General features: G+C 37.2%; 1 protein-coding gene across 1 annotated transcript in view; it reads right to left on the bottom strand.

The window, feature by feature from the left end:
* Positions 1-22,597, bottom strand: part of TBX20 (T-box transcription factor 20) — a 48,249-nt gene that overhangs the window by 12,975 nt on the left and 12,677 nt on the right. The window contains exons 5-6 of the mRNA XM_006071043.4: positions 22,140-22,298; positions 12,864-12,940 (exon numbers count right to left, since the gene is read on the bottom strand). Coding sequence (XP_006071105.1) covers positions 12,864-12,940; positions 22,140-22,298 — 236 coding nt within the window. The remainder of the gene's footprint in view (positions 1-12,863; positions 12,941-22,139; positions 22,299-22,597) is intronic.

The following is a 22,597-nucleotide window of genomic DNA, read 5'->3' as shown; positions in this document are numbered from 1 at the left end:
ACAGGGTAATTTGATCAAAGTTAATGTAAAGTTAAAACTCCCTTTTCCAAGGCTATCTCCTATCTGCAACAACTTCCTAACCCGAACAGAATAATTATATTTCCACATGGGCATACTCACAATAAATTTATAAATTATTACCCCTTTTTCAGTCTGCACCTGAAAGATTTCATAGATTCACATGGTTTTATTCACAGTTAATCTCAGCTCCTAACACTAAACAGACACTCCATTCTATACATGAGCTAGAGAAAGATAAGTGGACATTACAAAAATACTCTGCAATCCAAAAGAAGAAAACTAATTTTAAAAAACGTAACAAGCAATCTCTTTTGAAACTGCCTTGTTCCAAGAAACAGGGAGAAGTATTTTAAGTCTCTAACTGTACTTTCAAGTTTTTAGTGAGATTTAAGAACACCCTGTATTGATAAAGCAGGACTAGCAGACATGAAAAGGAAACAGTTCGGAAATGTAAAAGTATACTTGAAAAATGACAATATAGTAACTACCACATTTTAGAAGAACTCAATAAGGAGAGCAAACAAAATACCTGATGCCATGGAAAACAGACTCAACATATTAGAAGATTCATATAAGAAATCCTTCCAGTATCAGAGTAAACAGTTAAAAAGATAAAAATTATTAAACAATAGATAAGAGAAGTAGGGGATTGATGTAACATATATACAATAGGAATTTTAGTATGTCTGAATAGAGCAGACAGATTAGAAGCCAGAAGAGGAGAAAAAAAATTTTCTTGAGATGAGAAACAACTTGATTTTTCAAATTGAAGGGCTCAATTATATTGTAAATACTAATGAAAAAAATTTACAGTTAAATACTGGTACAATTTCTGAATTTCAAAGAAAACTTTCTAAAAGCATATTTTATCAGACAGAAAAAAAAGGCAACTTTCCCACAATGGAAAGTTTCCCGCAGTGGGTTTAGCATCAGCTTTTACCCTATCTACAGTATTTAAAAACTAGACAACAAAGAAAGGTTGAAAGAGTTCTGAGGAGAAAAGCTGTGACCCTAGTCAGGTTTATGATAATGGCAACAGATCCTCTCAGATATATAGGAACTAATAAAGAGAATAACCCATATCTCCTTCCTCAACCAATTACTCAACATTTATCAACAGCTGAGAATAGCCTGAACACAATTTCAGTAATGAGTACAACAGAAGTGAACATTAAACAGTGAAATGAATAGGACTAGAAGTAAATTGAAATGATTGCAGTTGATGGATTTCTGATCCTTACATTAAGAAAAAGAATTTAAAGAGAAGATGAAGAAGATACATGAATAAGAAGCTGGACTTTAAGTCCCAGATTATTTAAAACAAAACTATAGGTTGAGGGAGGGGCACTGCAAGGAAATAATCACATAATAAATATCTCCAGTATTCTGGCCTGGAGAATTCCATGGGTTGTACAGTCCATGGGGTCACCAAGAGTCGGACATGACTTTCACTTTCACTTCAGTTTCAAATATCTCCTATTTTACAAGAAAAGAAAATATATAGTTTCATTCCTAACAATAACATAGAAATATCAATTTTACAATTAAGTCTTTCAGAATTTAAAAGCATATTTAAAAGAAATATAATGAATAAGAGAAAGGACTTTGGTTTCAGACAAACCAACCTGGGTGTGAGGCTCAGCTGTCACAAATTACACTATGTGAATTTGCATAAAGTATTAATCTCTTTAAGCTCCAGCTGAATAGGAATGATAATCATTCTTTATTATAGAATTATTTTGAAGTATAACTGAAATAAAATGTGTCAACTATATAGCCCACTGCCTGTAACATGTGGTGGCTATGGAATGTTAACCATAATAAAGAGGAGGAAGACTGGATAAATTCAACAAAAGACAGGAAGAGAAAATAAAAGGTAAAGCGAATAGCTGAACTTAACAAACAGCAGAAACAGAAAGAAACAAAACAAAACATATCAGCAGGAATACATGTAATACTTGTAATACTTGGAGACAGACAAAATTTTTCTATTAAAACACAAAGACCTTCAGACAAGTTTTTAAAAATACACATACTCTATATGACATTTTACAAAAATACATATCATTATTTACTCAACAAATATTTGAGTGTTTACTATGTACCAGGCACTATTCCAGGTTCTGGGGATATACTAGGAAACAAAAGGCAAAGCACTGGACCAATCAGCTATAGGGGCTGCATATGTGAGTATAAAGGCCCTAACTGGGGCTGAGATGGACCTGGCTATGTAAAAAAAAACAAAAACAAAAAACAAGCAAGACAAAGGTAGATGAGTTCAGAATGATAACTGGGAGGGTCCGGATCAGACTCCATGGAACCTTCCAGGCCTTGTCTGGACTTTGGGTTTTACAGTGAACGGGAAGATGAGCCACTGGAGAGTTCTGAGCAAGACTGATGTGATCTGACTTTTTTTCTTAAAAGATCATTCTGATTGGTGAACTGAAAGCTGACTTAAGAGCAGTAAGAATGGACATAGAAAAATCAACAGAAAAACAGATGGTAGAGTCCTAGATAAGAGTGGTAGCAGCAGGAATGGTAAGAAGTAGTTGGACTTCTCTGGATATAGTTTGAAAAATTAGTCAACTGTAATTAAAAGACACTTACTCCTTGGAAGGAAAGTTATGTCCAACCTAGACAACATATTCAAAAGCAGAGACATTACTTTGCCAACAAAGGTCCATCTAGTCAAGGCTATGGTTTTTCCTGTGGTCATGTATGGATGTGAGAGTTGGACTGTGAAGAAGGCTGAGTGCCGAAGAACTGATGCTTTTGAACTGTGGTGTTGGAGAAGACTCTTGAGAGTCCCTTGGACTGCAAGGAGACCCAACCAGTCCATTCTGAAGAAGATCAGCCCTGGGATTTCTTTGGGAGGAATGATACTAAAGCTGAAACTCCAGTACTTTGGCCACCTCATGTGAAGAGTTGACTCACTGGAAAAGACTCTGATGCTGGGAGGGATTGGGGGCAGAAGAAGGGGACGACAGAGGATGAGATGGCTGGATGGCATCACTGACTCAATGGACGTGAGTCTGAGTGAACTCCAGGAGTTGGTGATGGACAGGGAGGCCTGGCGTGCTGTGATTCATGGGGTCACAGAGTCGGACACGACTGAGCGACTGAACTGAACTGAACTGATGTAGAAGTGAAAGTCGCTCAGTCGTGTCTGACTCTTTGCGACCCCATGGATTATATAATCCATGGAATTCTCCAGACCAGAATACTGCAGTGGGTAACCTTTCCTTTCTCCAGGGGGTCTTCCCAACCCAGGTATAAAACCCAGGCCTCCCACATTGCAGGCAGATTCTTTACCAGCTGAGCCACAAGGGAAAGTGAGAGATCAAGACAAGCCAGGAAGGGTGACTCCCAGTCTTTTGGCTGAGCAATGGGAAGGATGCAGCTGAGAAGGGAACTGTAAGAGAAGCACAGATGTAGAAGAGTGTGATTGGGCATCCTGTCATAGCTGTGTGAGATTTAAGGTACCCTTAAGGGAGAGGGAAAAAGAAGAGAGACAGCCAGAGCTTTGACTCTAGAGAAACCAGAACCAGAGGTGTAAATTTGACAGAAGTCAGCATATAAAGGCATTTAAAGGCAGGAAACTAACTGCTCATATCACTCAGGAAGGGGATGTGGACTGAGAAGAGAAGAAGTCCAAGGATTAAGGCCTGGACCATATTACTATCTTACAGATAGAGGACAAGGGGAAGAACCAAGAAGTGGATGGAGAAAGAATGGCCAGTGGAGTAGAATAAAAACCACAAATTATGAGAGGTCTTGGAAGCAAAGAGGAAAAAGGGAGAGAATAAATGACAATGTCAAACGCCAGTAATAGGTGAAATAGGACTGAGAAGTGACCATTGAGCTTAGCAGTGGGGAGTTTACTGGTGACCTGGACATGGGTGGACTGGTGGAGTAGTAAATGAAACTCTAAAAGACAGGGTAGAAGAGACAAAGGGAAGAGAAGAACTGAGAAGAAAATGCACAGAACTCTTTTTAAGGAGCTTCACTATAAGAAGGAGGAGAAAACTGGGAGAATCAGTAACTCAAGAGACACATGGCATCAAGAGGAGGCTGTTTTTCACTTGACAAAAGAAATGTCAAGATATTTGTTTAATGATGCAAGAGAAGAGGGGTCTCTTGCTGTTAGAACAAAGATTTTTAAAAATTAAAAGGCAAATAAAACCAACAAATGTTAAGGTATAGCAATATAAGGTTAGACAAAGCAGAACTCAAGACAGGCATTAAATGGGATAGAAGTAAATGCATATCTGACTGATAAACTATGGAACAAACCAAAAAAGTAGTTAAAGGTAGTTAATTCACCCCAAGAATTCCCCAGATGAGTTTATGCACAAGATTGTAAAGGATCACTTCTTTGGATTTAAACTGATCAAGCAATAAAAAGCAGGAAGATATTTCAGTTCATTCAGACTAGCAGAAACCTGATACTAAAAGCTGACAAAGAAGGAAGAAGAAACAAAATGTATCTCTATTTATGAAGACTGATACTAAAAGTCTTAAGTGTTAATAAAATATGGGTAAATTAAATTCAGCAATGCATTACAAGAAAAACAGAATCCAGATAGGATGTATTCCAGAAATACAAGGATGGAAGGATAGCTCACCATAGACAATATGACTAGAATTAATCCTATTGTTATGTACAGTAGAAAAATAATTCAAATTGTCTCCATGCATGTTAAAAGAGCATTTAAATTCAGTAACATTCAGAATAGCAAAAAGTTCTTTAGGCATGGAAAGGTATTACTTCAGTATGATAAAGAGTATCAATCCAAAACCAAAAGCCAATGAAAACCATATATAGTGATAAAATACTAGAGGCATTACTAAATAAGTCAAGAACAAGAGAAAAATGCTAACTATCACAATTACATTTTAATAGTGTTCTGGAAATTTTAATCAATGTAATATAACAAAAAGACATTGTAAAAAGCATGAATATTAGAAGGAAAAAGATAAAATTGTCATTTTTGCAGTTGATAGGGAGATCTAAGTGGAAAACTCAAGAGACTAAAAAGAAAAATTATTAAAACTAATGTTTTCTAAGTTCAGTAAAATGGCAGGATGCCAATGACATATAGGAATCAATAACTTTTTATAAACTAGAAAATTCTATTTTCAAAAATAAGCCACCCCTAAAATAACCTTCTAGTACATGCAAGACAAAAGAAAGCTATCATGAGCCATATATGTAATTTTAAAGAGTCTAGCTGTCAAAGTTTTAAAAAGCAGATGAGATTAATTTTAGTAATTTATTTAACCCAATATATCTGCAAAATATTATTTCAGCATGTTATCAGTATCCTAAAACTACTGTTGAGATATTTTCCATCTTTTTCACACTAAATCCTGAAAATCAGTGTCTGTTTTTTGTTTTTGTTTTTTGTTTTTTTTGGTACTTATAGTACTTCTCAATATGGAATAGCCACATTTCTCCACTAACCATCTGTGGCCATTGGCTATTAAACTGGACAATGTAATTCTAATAAACCTAGCTATGTGCTTGAAAAACATGTGTAGGACTTACAGACTTGAAAATACCCTAACTTCTAAAGAACATAAGTTTCGTAAAAAGACAAACATATGATGTATTCCTAGAAGTCTCAGTACTGTAAAGACATCATTTTTCTCCCCCAAATCATTATACAAGTTCAACACAAGCCCAATCAAAATTCCAACGACTTTTTTTTTTTTTTTTAGAAGACTGGACAAAATAATTCCAAACACTGGAAGTATAAATGTCAAACAGTATCAAGAAAATTTGAAAATGACAAGTAAAAAGATTTGGAGTTTGTCGTATCAGATACCTGACTCCTCTTTTCTCCTGTTGCCTGGTAATGTCTATTCTACCTTCTCTGTCAGTATTCAGCACTATATGTTTTCTAACATACTCCTTTCCCACTTACTCTATTTGTACAAAACAAAAACAAAAAACCTAACAGAAGAAACTTAATTTTGAACATACAAATATCTTCATAGTCATCTCTCCTTTCTCAGAAGTAATACCATGCGTTCACTTACTATCTTTCTTTCACTTAGAAAGTGTCCCTTCACTCCCCCAAAAAGAAAAAGAAAACACCAACTGACAGACTGTCTGTAAGCTATATTTACTATATGGCACTAGCAGATAATTCTCTCCCTGAACTAAATAGCTATAAATCAGATTATACTGAGAAACCCTTTTGGACTTTTGATTTACTTCTTAGCTGTCCATTGTAGGTATATGTACAAAACATCTAATGAAAATACCTTCTACTTTTGTTAATGACACTAGTTTTCTTTCACAAATAAGGGTGATGTTGTCCCTGGGAGTAAGGCTACATGTGAAGAATGTGACACATTCAGGTATCTCAACAGAACTTCATAAAATGGGAGTGAGAAAACCAGAATGGCTTTTAGAGTATCTACAAAGCTTGTGCAGATGTAGAAGGAATATTACTGTGAGTTTAGAGGTATAAGGCATACAGATCCAGTCCTAAAGGCATTTTTGTTTGGGTATCTCATACAGTAGCTGTAAATCTGGGAAAGGAAACTTGAAATCATTAAGGTCACATATTTATAACACCATATTCAATTAGGTTAGAAAAGTGCAATTTCTGTCATCATGTCATAAAAAGATGTGTTTTTCTCTCAGATCTCTTATTTTACAAAAGCTCTCTATATTGTTACAAATAGGGCTGTTTTCAATCAGTTACAAGGGGCAATTCAATTACTAGATGGTTTAGTGCAGTAACTGACTCCAGACTAATTTAATTTCTTTAGGTCTCCAAAGATCAATTGATCTGATTTGTTCCATCCCCAAAGGCTGTTTAGGAAAAATTCAGACTTAAATACCTGGAAATGAAATCCAAAACCTTGGCCAATTTCACACTACTTAGGTCATCTTGCAAACTTGCAGCTAGTCTCATAAGATGCTCTTTTACCCCTCAGACCACTGAAAGCTTCTAAGTTTCATGTACATGTGAGTTCCCGACATCAGGATGTTTATTCAGTTAAGTGGAAAATGTGGCTGCATGCATTATCAAGTCCGTCACCCTAAATGGCAGTCAGTCTGGGTACTTGTCTCTCATAAACATAAGTAAAACTTAAGGGGCTATTTTTATTCTAGAAGTATTTTATTAAGATCATTGAAAGTAACTTAGATGGAGTAAAACTATGCTCATCTCAGTTCAGTTCAGTTCAGTCGCTCAGTTGTGTCCGATTCTTTGTAACGTCATGGACTGCAGTATGCCAGGCTTACCTGTACATCACCAACTCCCGGAATTTACTCAAACTCATGTCCATTGAGTTGGTGATGCCATCCAACCATCTCACCCTCTGCCATCCCCTTCTCCTCCCAAATTCATCATTCCAGGCATCAGGGTCTTTTCAAATGAGTCAATTCTTCACATCAGGTGGCCAAAGTTTTAAGAGTTTCAGCTTCAGCATCAGTCCTTCCAATGAATATTCAGGACTGATTTCCTTTAGGATGGACTGGTTGGATCTCCTTGCAGTCCAAGGGACTCTCAAGAGTCTTCTCCAACACCACAGTTCAAAAGCATCAATTCTTCAGGGCTCAGCTTTCTTTATAGTCCAACTCTCACATCCATACATGACTACTGGAAAAGCCATAGCTTTGACTAGATGGACCTTTGTTGGCAAAGTAATGTCTCTACTTTTTAATATGCTTTCTAGGTTGGTCATAACTTTTCTTCCAAGGAGCAAGCGTCTTTTAATTTCCTGGCTGCAGTCACCATCTGCAGTGATTTTGAAGCCCCCCAGAAAATAAAGTCTTGTCACTGTTTCCATTGTTTCCCCATCTATTTGCCATGAAGGGATGGAACCAGATGCCATGATCTTTGTTTTCTGAATGTTGAGTTTTAAGCCAGCTTTTTCACTCTCCTCTTTCACTTTCATCAAGAGGCTCTTTAGTTCTTTTTTGCTTTCTGCCATAAGGGTGGTGTCATCTGCACATCTGAGGTTATTGATATTTCCCCCGGCAATCTTGATTCCAGTTTATGCTTCATCCAGTCCAGCATTTCTCATGATGTACACTGCATACAAGTTAAATAAGCAGAGTGACAATATACAGCCTTGATGTACTTCTTTCCCAATTTGTAATCAGTCTGTTGTCGCATGTCCAGTTCTAACAGTTGCTTCTTAACCTACATACAGATTTTTCAGGAGGCAGGTCAAGTGGTCTGGTATTCCAGTCTCTTTCTGAATTTTCCACAGTTTGTTGCGATCCACACAGTCAAACGCTTTGGCATAGTTAATAAAGCAGAAGTATATGTTTTTCTGGAACTCGCTTGCTTTTTTGATGATCCAACAGATGTTGGCCATTTAAGCTCTGGTTCCTCTGCCTTCTCTAAATCCAGCTTGAACATCTGGAATTTTATGGTTCACATACTGTTGAAGCCTGGCTTGGAGAATTTTAAGCATTACTTTCCTAGCATGTAAGATGAGTGCAATGGTGTGGTAGTTTGAGCATTCTTTGGCATTGCCTTTCTTTGGGATTGGAATGAAAACTGACCTTTTCCAGTGCTGTGGCCACTGCTGAGTTTTCCAAATTTGCTGGCATATTGAGTGCAGCACTTTTACAGCATTATCTTTTAGGATCTGAAATAGCTCAACTGGAATCCCATCACCTCCACTAGCTTTACTCATGGTGATGCTTCCTAAGGCCCACTTGACTTTGCATTCCAGGATGTCGGCCTGTAGGTGAGTAATCATACCATTGATTATCTGGGTCATGAAGATCTTTTTTGTGTAGTCTTCTGTGTATTCTTGCCACCTCTTCTTATATCTTCTGCTTCTGTTAGGTTCATACCATTTCTGTCCTTTATTGTGCCCATTTTGCATGAAATATTCCATTGGTGTCTCTAATTTTCTTGAAGAGATTTCTAGTCTTTCCCATTCTATTGTTTTCCTCTATTTCTTTGCACTGATGACTGAGGAAGGCTTTCTTATCTCTCCTTGCTATTCTTTGGAACTCTGCATTCAAATGGGTATATCTTTCCTTTTCTTCTTTGCGCTTTGCTTCTCTTCTTTTCACAGGTATTTGTAAGGCCTCCTCAGACAATCATTTTGTCTTTTTGCATTTCTTTTTCTTGGGGATGGTCTTGATCACTGCTTCCTGTACAGTGTCACAAACCTCTGTCCATAATTCTTCAGGCACTCTATAAGAGCCAATCTATTTCTCACTTCCACTGTATAATCATAAGGGATTTGATTTAGGTCATACCTGAATGGCCTAGTGGTTTTCCCTACTTTCTTCAATTTAAGTCTGAATTTGGCAATAAGGTGTTCATGATCTGAGTCAAAGTCAGCTCCCAGTCTTGTTTTTGCTGACTGTATAGAGCTTCTCCATCTTTGCCTGCAAAGAATATAATCAGTCTGATTTTGGTATTGATGATCTGGTCATTTCCATGTGTAGAGTCATCTCTTGTGTTGTTGGAGAGGGTTTTGCTATGACCAGTGCGTTCTCTTGGCAAAATTCTATTAGCCTTTGCCCTGCTTCATTCTGTACTTCAAGGCCAAATTTGCCTGTTGTTCCAGGTATTTCTTGGCTCCCTACTTTTGCATTCCAGTCCCCTACAGTGAAAAGGACACCTTTTTTTGGGTGTTAGTTCTTGAAGGTCTTGTAGGTCTCCATAGACCCATTCAACTTCTTCAGCATTACTAGTCGGGGTATAGACTTGGATTCCTCTGATATTGAATGATTTGCCTTTGAAATGAACAGAGACCATCCTGTTGTTTTTGAGATTGCATCTAAGTACTGCATTTTGGACTCTTTTGTTGTCTATTATGGCTACTCCATTTCTTCTAAGGGATTCTTGCCCACAGTAGTAGATATAATGGTCATCTGAGTTAAATTCACCCATTCCAGTCCATTTTAGTTTGCTGATTCCTAAAATGTCAATGTTCACTCTTGCCATCTCCTGTTTGACCACTTCCAATTTGCCTTGATTCATGGACCTAACATTCCAGGTTCCTATGCAATATTGCTCTTTATAGCATTGGACTTTACTTCCATCAGCAGTCACATCCACAACTGGGTGTTGTTTTTGCTTTGGCTCCATCTCTTCATTCTTTCTAGAGTATTTCTCTACTGATCTCCAGTAGTGTATTGGGCACCTACTGACCTGGGGAGTTTATCTTTCAGTGTCCTATCGTTTTGCCTTTTCATACTGTTCGTGGGGTTCTCAAGGCAAGAATACTGAACTGGTTTGCCTTTCCCTTCTCCCGTGGACCACATTTTGTCAGACTCTTCACCATGACCCGTCCACCTTGGGTGACGCTACATGGCATGGCTCATAGTTTTGTTGAGTTAGACAAGGCTGTGGTCCATGTGATCAGATTGGTTAGTTTTCTGTGACTGTGGTTTTCAGTCTGTCTGCCCTCTGATGGAGAAGGATTAGAGGTTTATGGAAGCTTCCTGATGGGAGAGAGGGACTGAGGGGGAAACTGGGTCTTGTTCTGATAGGCAGGGCCAGGCACAGTAAACCTTTAATCCGATTTTCTCTTGATGGGCGGGGCTGTGTTCCCTCCCTGTTATTTGACCTGAGGCCAAACTATGGTGGAGGTAATGAAGATAATGGTGACCTCCTTTAAAAGTTCCCATGCACACACTGCTACAGGCAGTGCCCCCAACCCTGCAGCAGGCCACTGCCGACCCACGCCTCCGCCAGATGCTCATCTAGTAAAATATAATTATTTTACGTGTTCAGATTTTGAAAGTGCTTTCATAAATGTCATCTTACATGGTCCTCATAATAAAGTGAGCAGTGTTATGTTCTCCATTTTCTACATGAGGAAACAGACTCAGGGTAACTTCTGAGGATCACTTAGAAGTGATCTTCCTTAACTTACTTACTTAAGATCTTACTTAAGTGATCTACTTAACTTAGGTAACTTCTCTAGGATCACTCAGCCAGGGAAAGGCAGAGCAGGGACTCTAACCCATGGCTTTGTCTTCATATACCATGCTCAACCCCTGACCTGAAACAGAAGACATGAGGCACACTATAAAAACACATCACTACTGCCCCACTGAGCCACTGTCTTCATTTTTGCCTGATACCTGATTAGAAAGCAGAAAAAATTCACCTATTATAATCCCACCTGCATAAATCCAGTGTGAATCAGTGCCTTTGGCACACTAGAAACAGGAGATGAGAAAGATCACACCTAAATGGAAGTAGCCTTTTTAAAACACCTCCTGGTGGCTCAGATGGTAAAGTATCTGCCTACAATGTGGGAGACCCAGGTTTGATCCCTGGGTTGGGAAGATTCCCCTGGAGAAGGAAATGGCAACCCACTCCAGTATTCTTGTCTGGATAATCCCATGGACGGAGGAGCCTGATAGGCTACAGTCCGTGGGGTCACAAAAAGTCTTTGTAAATGTGGATTCTTTTGTCACCCATACTGCTGATACCACTTTCTCACTGATTTGGATCTTATGGCCTATTTGCATGCCTATGTTCTACTTAATCGAAGAGTTACCTCCTTGCCATCCATTTTGCAAGGGATTTTCAACCACAAGCTCAAGTTCCTTTCCCTGATCTCACCCTCAATCACTTGTCAGGCTCTTCAACTAACTAATCTTTTCTACTCAAATGCCTGCCCAGTTTTCAGTCTCTCCTGGTGGATTCTATGCCTCCTCACTGAGCTTCTATATCTTTCCCCCCAAAATCAAAACCACACCTTTATGCTCTGGCATTGGGAAGGATGATGGAAGGATCAGACAAATGTTGCTAAAACTTATAATAATCCTTTAATTTGAGTTGCCAGGACAGGAAAGAGAAGTGCTGAGGTCAGGACATATAACCATGTGGTAGGTAACAAAGAGTGTGACAGAACCATGTAGCAGTTGGTGGGGGAAATCACCTAAAGATCTGGAGATAAAATAAATCAGAGGGCTGGTAGTTAAGGTACTCCACCTGTCTGTAAAGATTCCAGGACATATAAGAGATTAAATACAGAGGATGAATAAATCTTATGATTTAATTATAAAATGGTGACTGTTTTATAATTTAAATTTGCAAAGACAGTAGAATTTAAATGTGTTCACAAAAACAAAACAAAACAGAGTAAGTACAGAAAGTTGCATAGTACACTTACGGGTACAAATAATCAGTTAGGTTGAAAAACATCTTTTCTTTGAAAAAAACTTGTTTTTACATTCACATTGGGCAAATATGCATCTCAATATAGTCATTACTCATCACATAAACAGTCTCACACTGTGTGAACCATTTCAGTTAAAAATTAGGGTAAATTACAGGCACATGATTGTCACTTGCCTTAAAGGTCCTGATATCCAATAGCCTTCCTATTAAATACAAGCATTCTACACTGTAGATAAAATATGCACCTTGATTTAAACTGCCTCTTTTTGCTTCAGAATTCCAAGCTACCTTTATAGTCTTTATGTTAGCAAATATATCCACTTTAGAAGGCAAAGGCTATTAAGATTCTATTTTCTCTGTGGATTGCCACTTAAGACACGAAGCTTAATATCATCAAGAGGACTGAGTCTTTGATAACAAGCAAGCCCTGTTTTTTGCCGTTGAATTAATGTCCTGTTCAAAGAAACCACTTCACTCAGAAATGGAGCATAGAATAGATCCAACTGCAGCAACTGTCAGAACTTCAGCAGTTGCATATCTGTAGGGTTTATAACTGGAAGTGAAGGTGGGGCAGAGAACAGGAGACTGTACAGAGTACTGGAGACTATATACAGTAAAGTTATGTCTCTTTGGTGTTGCAAGGAGTGTGCTCTTACAAACTAGTACTTTTATCTTATCTGAGCAAAAAAGTAAACAGAAAATTCTCATTACCTCTCAATGTCCGTGAGCCTGGAGGAGTCCCGGAATCCTTTGGCAAAAGGGTTACTATCTATTTTCAGCTTGGTTATCTGGAAAGGGAAGATGAGTAACAAAACAGTGTCATGTCTGTAGTCAAGGAAACAAAATCAGAAATAAAAAATTTGTTTGTTTTCCATCATAGCACCCCAAGAATGTCTAAGAATATCTTAATGTCACTTAGTATTGTGATAAAGATTGAAACTGCTAAAGAAATTCACAAATTTGGTGAATTGGTCAGAGAAGGCATAAAGGAAAAGGAAGTATTTGAGGACAGAGTATCTGTTCCTAAAACAGGCTGGAAGTCAATAAATAGAGACAGTTAGAAATGGGGGCCTTTTACGAACAGTGTGCCTGATGTGAGAAATATTTAAGAGTAGTGAAAGGCTAGAGCTGGACTAGGGAATGAGGAAACTGTCCAGAACTGGACAATACCCACCAGTATTGGTGGGTAATGGGGAATAAAAACAAGAATGTTGCCTCATGCCAACTTGACAGCCTCATTTGCTAATACCATGGGCACCTATATATACCACAATAGATACCCCAATAATAGCTTCATGTTCAAAACTGCACTGAAAAATATGACATAAATACATGATATAAAGTTTTCAGCATATAAATTTACCCCATTCCCCTTTCCATCTGACCAAATTAGAATCAAATTAATGGGTCTCCTGTTACCCTCCCATAAAATGTTACTTACAGATCTACGCTTATATGGAAAAAATTATTTCAAAAAATATTCTTATTTCCTAATAAGAATCATAGTCTGAAGTATTAAGTGTCTATGCTGTGCTAGCCATAATTCCCACAGAACACAATATTAATGTAGAAAGATCCATTAAAACATATGCACTTCATGTTTCAGAAAAAATATATTAGGTACAAAGAAAATAAGTAAATAAAGGAAACACTAATTAAAAGATACTTGACTTGCAAAATTCCTGAGTATTAGAGCTAAAAGGCATGGAGGAGAATGTAGGACACAAGTAGTTAGTATCTGAGGTAGAACCACAGACACCTTTAAAGAGAGTCATAGCTCATTTGTGTCCAAATGAGAGCCCGCATTCATCTTTGGAGAGAGAGAGAAACACACACTCAATAGTCTTAACCTGAAAAAAAGTTAGAGGTTGAGGGAGGCATGCCTTCCTCTTTCAAAGTAAATAGTAAACACAATTAAAAACAGAACAACAATCAACAACAGTTTGAAATACTGTTTTGCCAATACTTTTCCTTTGATCAGAATGTATCTACTGTTCACTTTAAACCATTAACACCTGAAGAATTGCTGTATTCATTACAAAAGAAAATCATTGTTTTTCTTTCTCAAGTTTTCTCAGTATGTGCTAATCAATGTGCAAACTACAAAAAGCTATATACCTCACTCAGAATAGAACCTCCCACACTGCCCTGGCCAGAGAGATGCTACTTCTCTATCATTAATATTGGCAAGTTGTAAGATTGATTCTTTGATATTAGTCTTTTTTCTTATACAAGTTATTTATTTCGATTTTCTAACATATTTTATTTATTTATTTAAATTTTATTTTTAAGGACACTTGGCAGTACCTCAGAAATTCTTATTTTTAGCCTATGACATTTACTCTAGAGCAGCCAAAAATAAAATTGCCAATTTCCTTTTTAGCTTAGTTAATGGAAAATGGTAAACAGTGAAGAAAATAACCTAGATAAGTAAGAAACCTGTTCTTACTGGACTGCAACAGGACTTTAAGTGTGCATAGAAAGAAATATACAGGAACTTCTGAGGCTGTCCCTAATGTATGGCCATCAATAGTTTGTAGAGAACCTCTCTCACACTCAGCCACCTCTTTAATTAAGGGCATGGATTTCTAAAGGGTGACTATTTAACTATTTTAACTATTCTTTTCAGACTAGGATTTAGTACTGAAGGTCAATTTTCAGGGCAAAGGCAAAAAATTTTGTTTGAAATAAATTATAAACATCTTATAAAGCCCAAGCAATTAATATATTCTAGGATTATAAATTATCAACAAGATTTTTGAATTCTCAAAGACAGGATTTTTTTCATCTCTTTCTACTGAATAATTATAAATGAAAATGTTTCAGATTTCTAAATTGCTTTATAGTTCATGAAAACACTTTCACAATAATTCATCAACAAAACTGAGAACATGCAGTTCCTAAAATTCCACGGAGCAGGCCAAGGGATACACAGCCGACCAGAACTGGAAGTCATTTAAGTGTTACTAAAGAGGGTGGCACCACATCCACCGCAGGTAGTGACGTTAGGGGCGAACCAAACCCAGAAATTTTCAAACTGAAACTGTGAGGTACATGAATAAAGTTAAGGCTCCTTTCAAGTTTAGTTCCTACAAGCTCATTTATAAGATTAAGAAGTGAATGGATTTGCCAGTGGATAAAATTTTCTGAAGACAAAAGCAAATAATATCTGATGGAGAAACAATTTTGAACAAAGTCCTTTTGCAACCATCCCTCTAAAATGTGAACCAGCTCAGGAATTCCCTGGCAGTCCAGTGGGTAGGATTCAGTGCTTTCACTGCCAGGTCCTGGGTTCAATCCGTGGTCAGGGAACTAAGATCCTGCAAGCCATGCAGCGCAGCAATAAATAAATGAAATACAATTTTAAAAAATGTGAACCACATCAAGCTTTCTTGAACCCAGGTCTCCCGCATTGTAGACAGACGCTTTACCGTCTGAACCACCAGGGAAGTCCTTCCTAAACTAAAAGAATATAAAGTATTATCTATATAATAACTAAAGACCTTCTATCCACTTTGTCCCTGAAAAGGATTTTGAGAATTGTATTTGTTGTTATTTGTATTTCCAAAAGGTAAAGACTATTAGCTTAGAATGTGATGATTGTGGAGTTACTGTAGAGAGGAAATATTTTCAGTGTGTGTTGTCAGCTAATGTGTCACCGTATCTAGTATTACCACCATAACTTTGAATGAGAACTAAATCCAATTCAGCACAGGTTTTCAGATTTTTTTGGAATTTTCTTTCATTTATTAGAATTTTTCTCTTTCTAGTATCTTTATAGTCTTTCTATCATCATCCCCAAGAGCATCAATGGTAACTTTTTTACTTTATAGTTTGATATAATTTCAAACTGTAGCTTCAAGAATAGTATATACAGCTAGATTTACCAATTGGTTCAGCAGTGATTTAAACTTTAGTGTGCTAGTTAGAGAAGCATCTCAGGACATTAACCCAATATTTACTTTCTCTATGGGCCATGTTACCTAATTCCTGTTATCTAATAATTACTTTTGAAAGTTAGAGGATAAAAGCTGAATAGATCTCTTACTACCATTGTTTGGGGGCCCTGAACTAACCACTACAGTCTTGAACAGGCTTTATGAAGTACTGATTAACAACAGAAGAACTGTGGGTTAAACTTTTTAATCAGCTCACTGTGGTATCACTAGACTCAATCTATCAGGGTGCCAACAATAAGTTCCCCAGAAATGTTTGTTGAACTTTGCTTCAAAAACAAGCAGTCAGAAATATGATTTCATGTTTACCAGTTATAGACTAAGTGAAATTCTTTTTAAGTTTATATAAAAAGCATTTCATTTTGTTTTGTATTTTCAGAAAAAGAAAATTTTAAATAGCAAAGTTTTAACATTCTAGTTAATCATACATTTTTAAAAGTTTAGGCACAGATTTTATCCCATAGATACTTAAATAAAAACCAGTAGTTAACAGAAATTCATTTTTGCAGATATAGTTTTACATCCCTTTATGAAATTTGGGAGAACTGAAAAAGTTATACATTTGAGAACTGACGAAAGAAAGGATCTGAGTTATATATAGTGATTTCAGTTGGACATCATTTTTGTAATATAAAATGCCTGCAGCTTGTAATGCCATTAAACAACATCACCCATGTCAAAGGTAAAACTAAAAGAAGGATCCCAAAATTGTCAATTACTGAACATAATATGTATAGAACCCACGTGAAACTACCGAAATGTCTTTATGATTCAACAACAAATTTTAAAAATGCAGTGTTTTTCATTTTGTGAGGAAAAACAATTAGCATGTAAGAACAGTAGTATGTGCTTAAGAAATCCTGCGGTTTCAAGTGTAGCTGCTGCTGCTAAGTCACTTCAGTCGTGTCCGACTCTGTGTGACCCCACAGACAGCAGCCCACCAGGCTCCCCCGTCCCTGGGGTTCTCCAGGCAAAAACACTGGGGTGGGTTGCCATTTCCTTCTCCGATGCAGGAAAGTGAAAAGTGTAGCTACATACATGCAAATCACGGACTGAAAGTGAAAAATGAAAGTGTCAGTCACTCAGTGTATCTGACTCTTTGTGACCCCATGGACTGTAACCCCCTAGGCTCCTCTGTCCATAGAGTTTTCCAGGCAAGAATACTGGAGTGTAAAACAAATAAACAAAAAAAGAATACTGGAGTGGGTTGCCATTCCCTTCTCCAGGGGATCTTCCAGACCCAGGGATCGAACCTGGGCCTCCTGCATTTCAGGCAGATACTTGACCACTTGAGCCACCAATGAAGCCCATTCCAGCAAAAATACACCCGTTTTGTTTTTTTTTTTTTCTTTCATGTATTATCTTGAAAATATGGATCATAATGCATTTCCTAACCACAAAATTCACTTTTTCAACATCTCCTTTATCTATAGATAAGTGTATGCATAAATAGAGGGCAGATTTTTACACTGCCAGCTGCACCAAAGAGAAAGGGACTTTTTCCAATAGTTATTATTCCATGTGATATCACTGGACTCTGAGTAGAGCTGGGGTTCCCAACCACAAGGTGAAATTGGCCCTCAGAGACCATTTCTCCAATTGTCAGGAAAAGATCTGTCCAAAGGCATTTAAAAATGAAACCTGACCTATACTTCAACTCTACAGCAATGGCTTGCCTGCTCAAAAACAATGTATGACCTTTAAATCTTAAATTATAAAATAGTTTGTTGAGAGTGTAATGTATTTAGCTTTAAACTAATAATGTAAAGAAATTCAATCATTTCCTCACAAAAACCAGAGGAAAAAAATAGCAAAAAATAGGGGAAAAAGTACCTTTTTCACTTCTTACAAATAAAACTACAAGACACCATAAATGAGAAGCTTTTTCACAAATTCTATTGGAAACTTTGATTTGGCTTTTAATATATATGAAAGTAATGTCTATCCAAAGTTTAAAAGATATAAATATGATCTTAAGTGTGAAATTTTAAATCTTTTCTTTATTTTCTGTTATTTAGCCATGAAAAAAATTATTTTATACTGTACTTAGAAGGCAATGGCACCCCACTCCAGTCCTCTTGCCTGGGAAATCCCATGGGTGGAGGAGCCTGGTAGGCTGCTGTCCATGGGGTCGCGAAGAGTCGGACATGAGTGAGCGACTTCACTTTCACTTTTCACTTTCATGCATTGGAGAAGGAAATGGCAACCCACTCCAGTGTTCTTGCCTGGAGAATCCCAGGGACGGGGAGCCTGGTGGGCTGCCGTCTTTGGGGTCACACACAGTCGGACACGACTGAAGCGACTTAGCAGCAGCAGCAGCACATATTTAATTTAATTCCTATATATTTATTTTATGTTTATTATAGGTAAATCAGTAGACAAGCATGATATAGCAATGTTTATTTCTATGCTTCTACCTTTAAAGCCATAACCCCTAGCACAATGCCAGTGTGTGTGGGCGGGGTGGGGTGGGGGCGGCAGGATGTACATATACATACACACACACACACACACACACACACATGTGCACGCATGCGGCATTGTGCTAGGTAGGGATTATGGCTTTAAAGGTAGAAGCATAGAAATAAACTCAGACCTGGCAGGATCTATTGAGAAAATCACTTCTGATTTTAGTCATTTTTATTGTGGGTTATTTAGCAATGAAATGATATACTAATCATATCACTCACTACACTTAATGATGCAGTGAAAGCTAGATAGGCACTGGTAAGTGGATTTTTGAGCCCACTTATAATCTTAACTAGAAATAAACATTTCTCAAGAGGAGTAACTGGTTTTGGGATATGTGGTTATTAGAATCTTAACCTATTTTAACTAAGTATTTTCAAATTCAGTTTCCCAGCCCTTACACTGTCAGTGGTCACTTTCTTAATCCTGCATTCTAGCATGATGCTTTCAAAAAGTAGGAATTAACACCCAAAAGGAATTATCCCACTTACCAGATTTGGGCTAGTGTATTAGCCCATTAGCCCATTAGCCCATTCTGAACCTCAGTTTCTTCATCCACAAAATGGATCTCATAGGGCCTTATTCAGGGGATTAGTATCCGAATTAAGTGATACATTACTAAAAATATAGAGAGGTTTTTTTTTTCTAAGTTAAAAGTAACATCCAAACCATGAACCTTTGGTGGATACTAGTTTAGGGGAAGGGGGTAGGAGTTATAAAGACATTTGTTGGTCTAACCTGAAATTTTTAATACGAACTCAGTTTTAAATGTGTTAAAAATATTGTGGTTACAGAATAATCTTATTGTCAGTCTGGACTTGTAGGAGTACTTACAAGTAAAGTATCATGATGCATACAACTTAGTTTCAAATGATTGAGAGAAGGGGGAAAGTAGATACCTAAACAGAGGTTGAGAAATGGAGCAGGGAAGGTAAAGCACACTGGAAAAATGTTAATTGTTGAATCTGAGTAGAGAGCACATGTGCTTCATTTTACTATTTGTTTAACTTTTGGATTTTGAAAATCTTCCAAATAAATGTTGATCGGGAGCAAAAGAATTCAATGAGATAATGTCACTAAAGCATACAGCTCCTATTAGAAACAGCTAATGCCAGCGGATATTCTGTCAATTTAGAATGATGACCATCTTGTTACCCTGACTGCTGTCAGTGTGAGGGGCTCCCTGCACATAGCAGGTAAGCAGTGAGCACATGCTGAAAAGAAAAGAAATTAACAGAAAGAACTAAAAACCTTTAAAAAGAATGTCTTGAATCCATCAGGGTCACAAGCTGAGAGGAGGTGAGGTTCTGCTTTCTTGGGGACACCAAGTACCTAAGCTTAGAGGTTAAGAACACTGACATTTAACACCTAACCACCTGGATTTAAATCTATGATGGAAGCAGCAAGGTCTCATTGGATAAGTTATTTAACTCCATGCCTCAATTCTTTTGGCTATGAAATGTAACATAAAAATACTGTTGTTACTATCTCAAGATATCATTGTGAGGATTAAATAAGACAATGTATGTTAAATGGTGCTTTGCACATGGTAAGTACCCAAATATTAGCTATTATTATAATCATGTAGATAATAGCCTCCTGTTCCATTTTCTGTGATATGAGAGGTCCTGCCAATATTTATTCAGGATTGCACTTTTGCCAGTTAGACCAAATCTCAGATGTTATACTTAAAATTCCCTTAATTTTGTTTTGTCCATAATTTTCACAGATAATTTTCATAAAAGCAAGGAAGTTTTCACATGACAAATTTTTGTTTCATTCTCAAACATCAACAGGATCTCTTGTATTTCCCTAATAGCTCAGATGGTAAAGCATCCACCAGCAATGCAAGAATCCTGCGTTTGATCCTTGGGTTGGGAAGATACCTTGGAGAAGGAAATGGCAACCCACTCCAGTATTCTTGCCTGGAGAATTCCATGGACAGAGGAGCCTGGTGGGCTACAGTCCATGCAGTTGCAAAGAGCTGGACACAACTGAGCAACTAACACACACACACACACACACACACACACACAATGTTATATGAGTCTTTCCCTGGCAGCTCAGCAGGTAAAGAATGTGCCTTCAGTGCAGGAGATGTGGGCTCAATCCCTGCATTGGGAAGCTCCTGTGGAGAAGGAAACGGCAAACCACTCCAGTATCCTTGCCTGGAAAATCCTTTGGACAGAGGAGCCTGGTGGGTTGCAGTCCATGGGGTTGCAAAGAGTTGGACACAACTGAGTGACTAATACTTTATTTTTTCAATGTTTATAGTATAAAAAGCTACTAATTCAGTTAGTGTAAGTTGAATGAATGTTTCAGGAATCTTTTCTGAACCTGTGATATCTATATTACATGGGTTCTCAAATAAATTGAAAATGGGATTGTTGATGTCAGTGTTCTAGATTCTAAGAAAAGTAGCATTAGTGTTTTAGGCCTCTGTGGGCTTCAGTCTATACCCAAATTTTTAGCTTGGGCATTCTCTGGAAGTTGCCACTCTTGGGTTATTTTAGGGATAATAAAAATGTTATAGTACTTTGCTTTCATTTAAAGATAAACAGTATGATAACATTCATACATTGATTTCATTATTTATACATTATTTCATTTTTTTAAATGCCATTAACTTTTAAAAATCCATATGGTGACAAATCCTCTTTGGACATTCCAGAGACAGTCTAATAGTCACAACATGCCTTTTTTTGATAGAGTGCCTTAGAGTTTCCAAAGGCATATTTATGCACAGCATCCCATTTGACCTTTACAGGAATTCCCTAAGATGGTCCAGTTCTTAGTCTCAGTTTACAGGCAAAGAAAATGGCAGCCACAGTGATGAACTGAAGTCAACTCAAAGTCATATAGAAAGCCTTCAAATTTATGCTGACTATGAAAGAAAAATAAATAGGGAAGAATCTTAATAGCATCCAATCCTTAGCAACATTTTGATAATTATTTACCAACTTAGTCTAAGCCTTAGAAATGCATAAATTTTAAATATGATTTACAACAGAGTAGAAAATACAAAACTCAATATTATAAATTAGATATCTTGATGTTTACATAATATAGTTTATTATCTAAAGAGGTATTTAAAATCATTCTACTATAATTATCTTAGCCTAATTTCAGCTGAATAAGTCTCACAAAATATCTAACAAATCAATAGTTTGGGTAGTTGGCTAGACTGTGTGTGCTAATTTAGCAGAAAAACTGAACTTTAAAATTTTATGAAGTCGTGGGTATATGGTTATGTACATCATGAGGCCCTACCAAGAGGAGGTAAAGGAAACTGGTAAGAAGTCAGTTGGGGATAGGTTTTGGCAGGAGAATGGGCAGTAAACAGCTTGACTGGGAAAGTAAAGGTTCTAGGAAACACAGACCTTTAAAACACTGAGCTGCAGTCACTCAACATACTTGGAGGTCCCGGGGCTGATTCTCCATAGCTTTCTTCAAAGTAAACTTCTGTTTTGAGTACTGGGATGGCCCTTCTCTCCAAGCAGATAAAAGCATCTCCTAAAACCTCATCTTTTTTGGCAAAAAAAATTGTGAAGGGTACACTCACCAGTTGATTCTGGTAGGCAGTGACCGCTGTAAAAACTGTTTCTGGAAAGATGAATGTTCTGAATTCTTCAGACTTCAGATTGAGTAATGAGGCTGTGTGGTCTTTCTTCTTAATGATGTGCACCCGTGGCTGGTACTTATGCATTGAGTTCAAAATTATCTACAACAAAGAATGGAAAGTACAGTACTGAATTTTAGGTTTTTATATTGCTCAACAGGCCCAATTACAATGAGGCAAAGAAAGAATCATAAAATCTACAGTTTCAAATGTAGTTTTAAGATTAAAATCTACCCTCTCCATTCTCCAGGCAAGTAATTTGTACAGAATACTGCAGAGTCATCATTGTGAATCACATTTTACCAAAACAACTGCAAATAACACAGGTTGTTTCAAGTGTTCTTTCTAAAATTATAGAGGACAAAGTCATCTGGAGGATAGGTTTGTTTTGAAAAAAATAG

This window comes from Bubalus bubalis, chromosome 8 (assembly GCF_019923935.1).
Source record: "Bubalus bubalis isolate 160015118507 breed Murrah chromosome 8, NDDB_SH_1, whole genome shotgun sequence".
In the NCBI taxonomy this organism is placed as follows: Eukaryota; Metazoa; Chordata; class Mammalia; order Artiodactyla; family Bovidae; genus Bubalus; species Bubalus bubalis.
The sequence above is the reverse complement of the archived record's forward strand: the minus strand, read 5'-3'. Positions and strand labels throughout refer to the sequence as shown.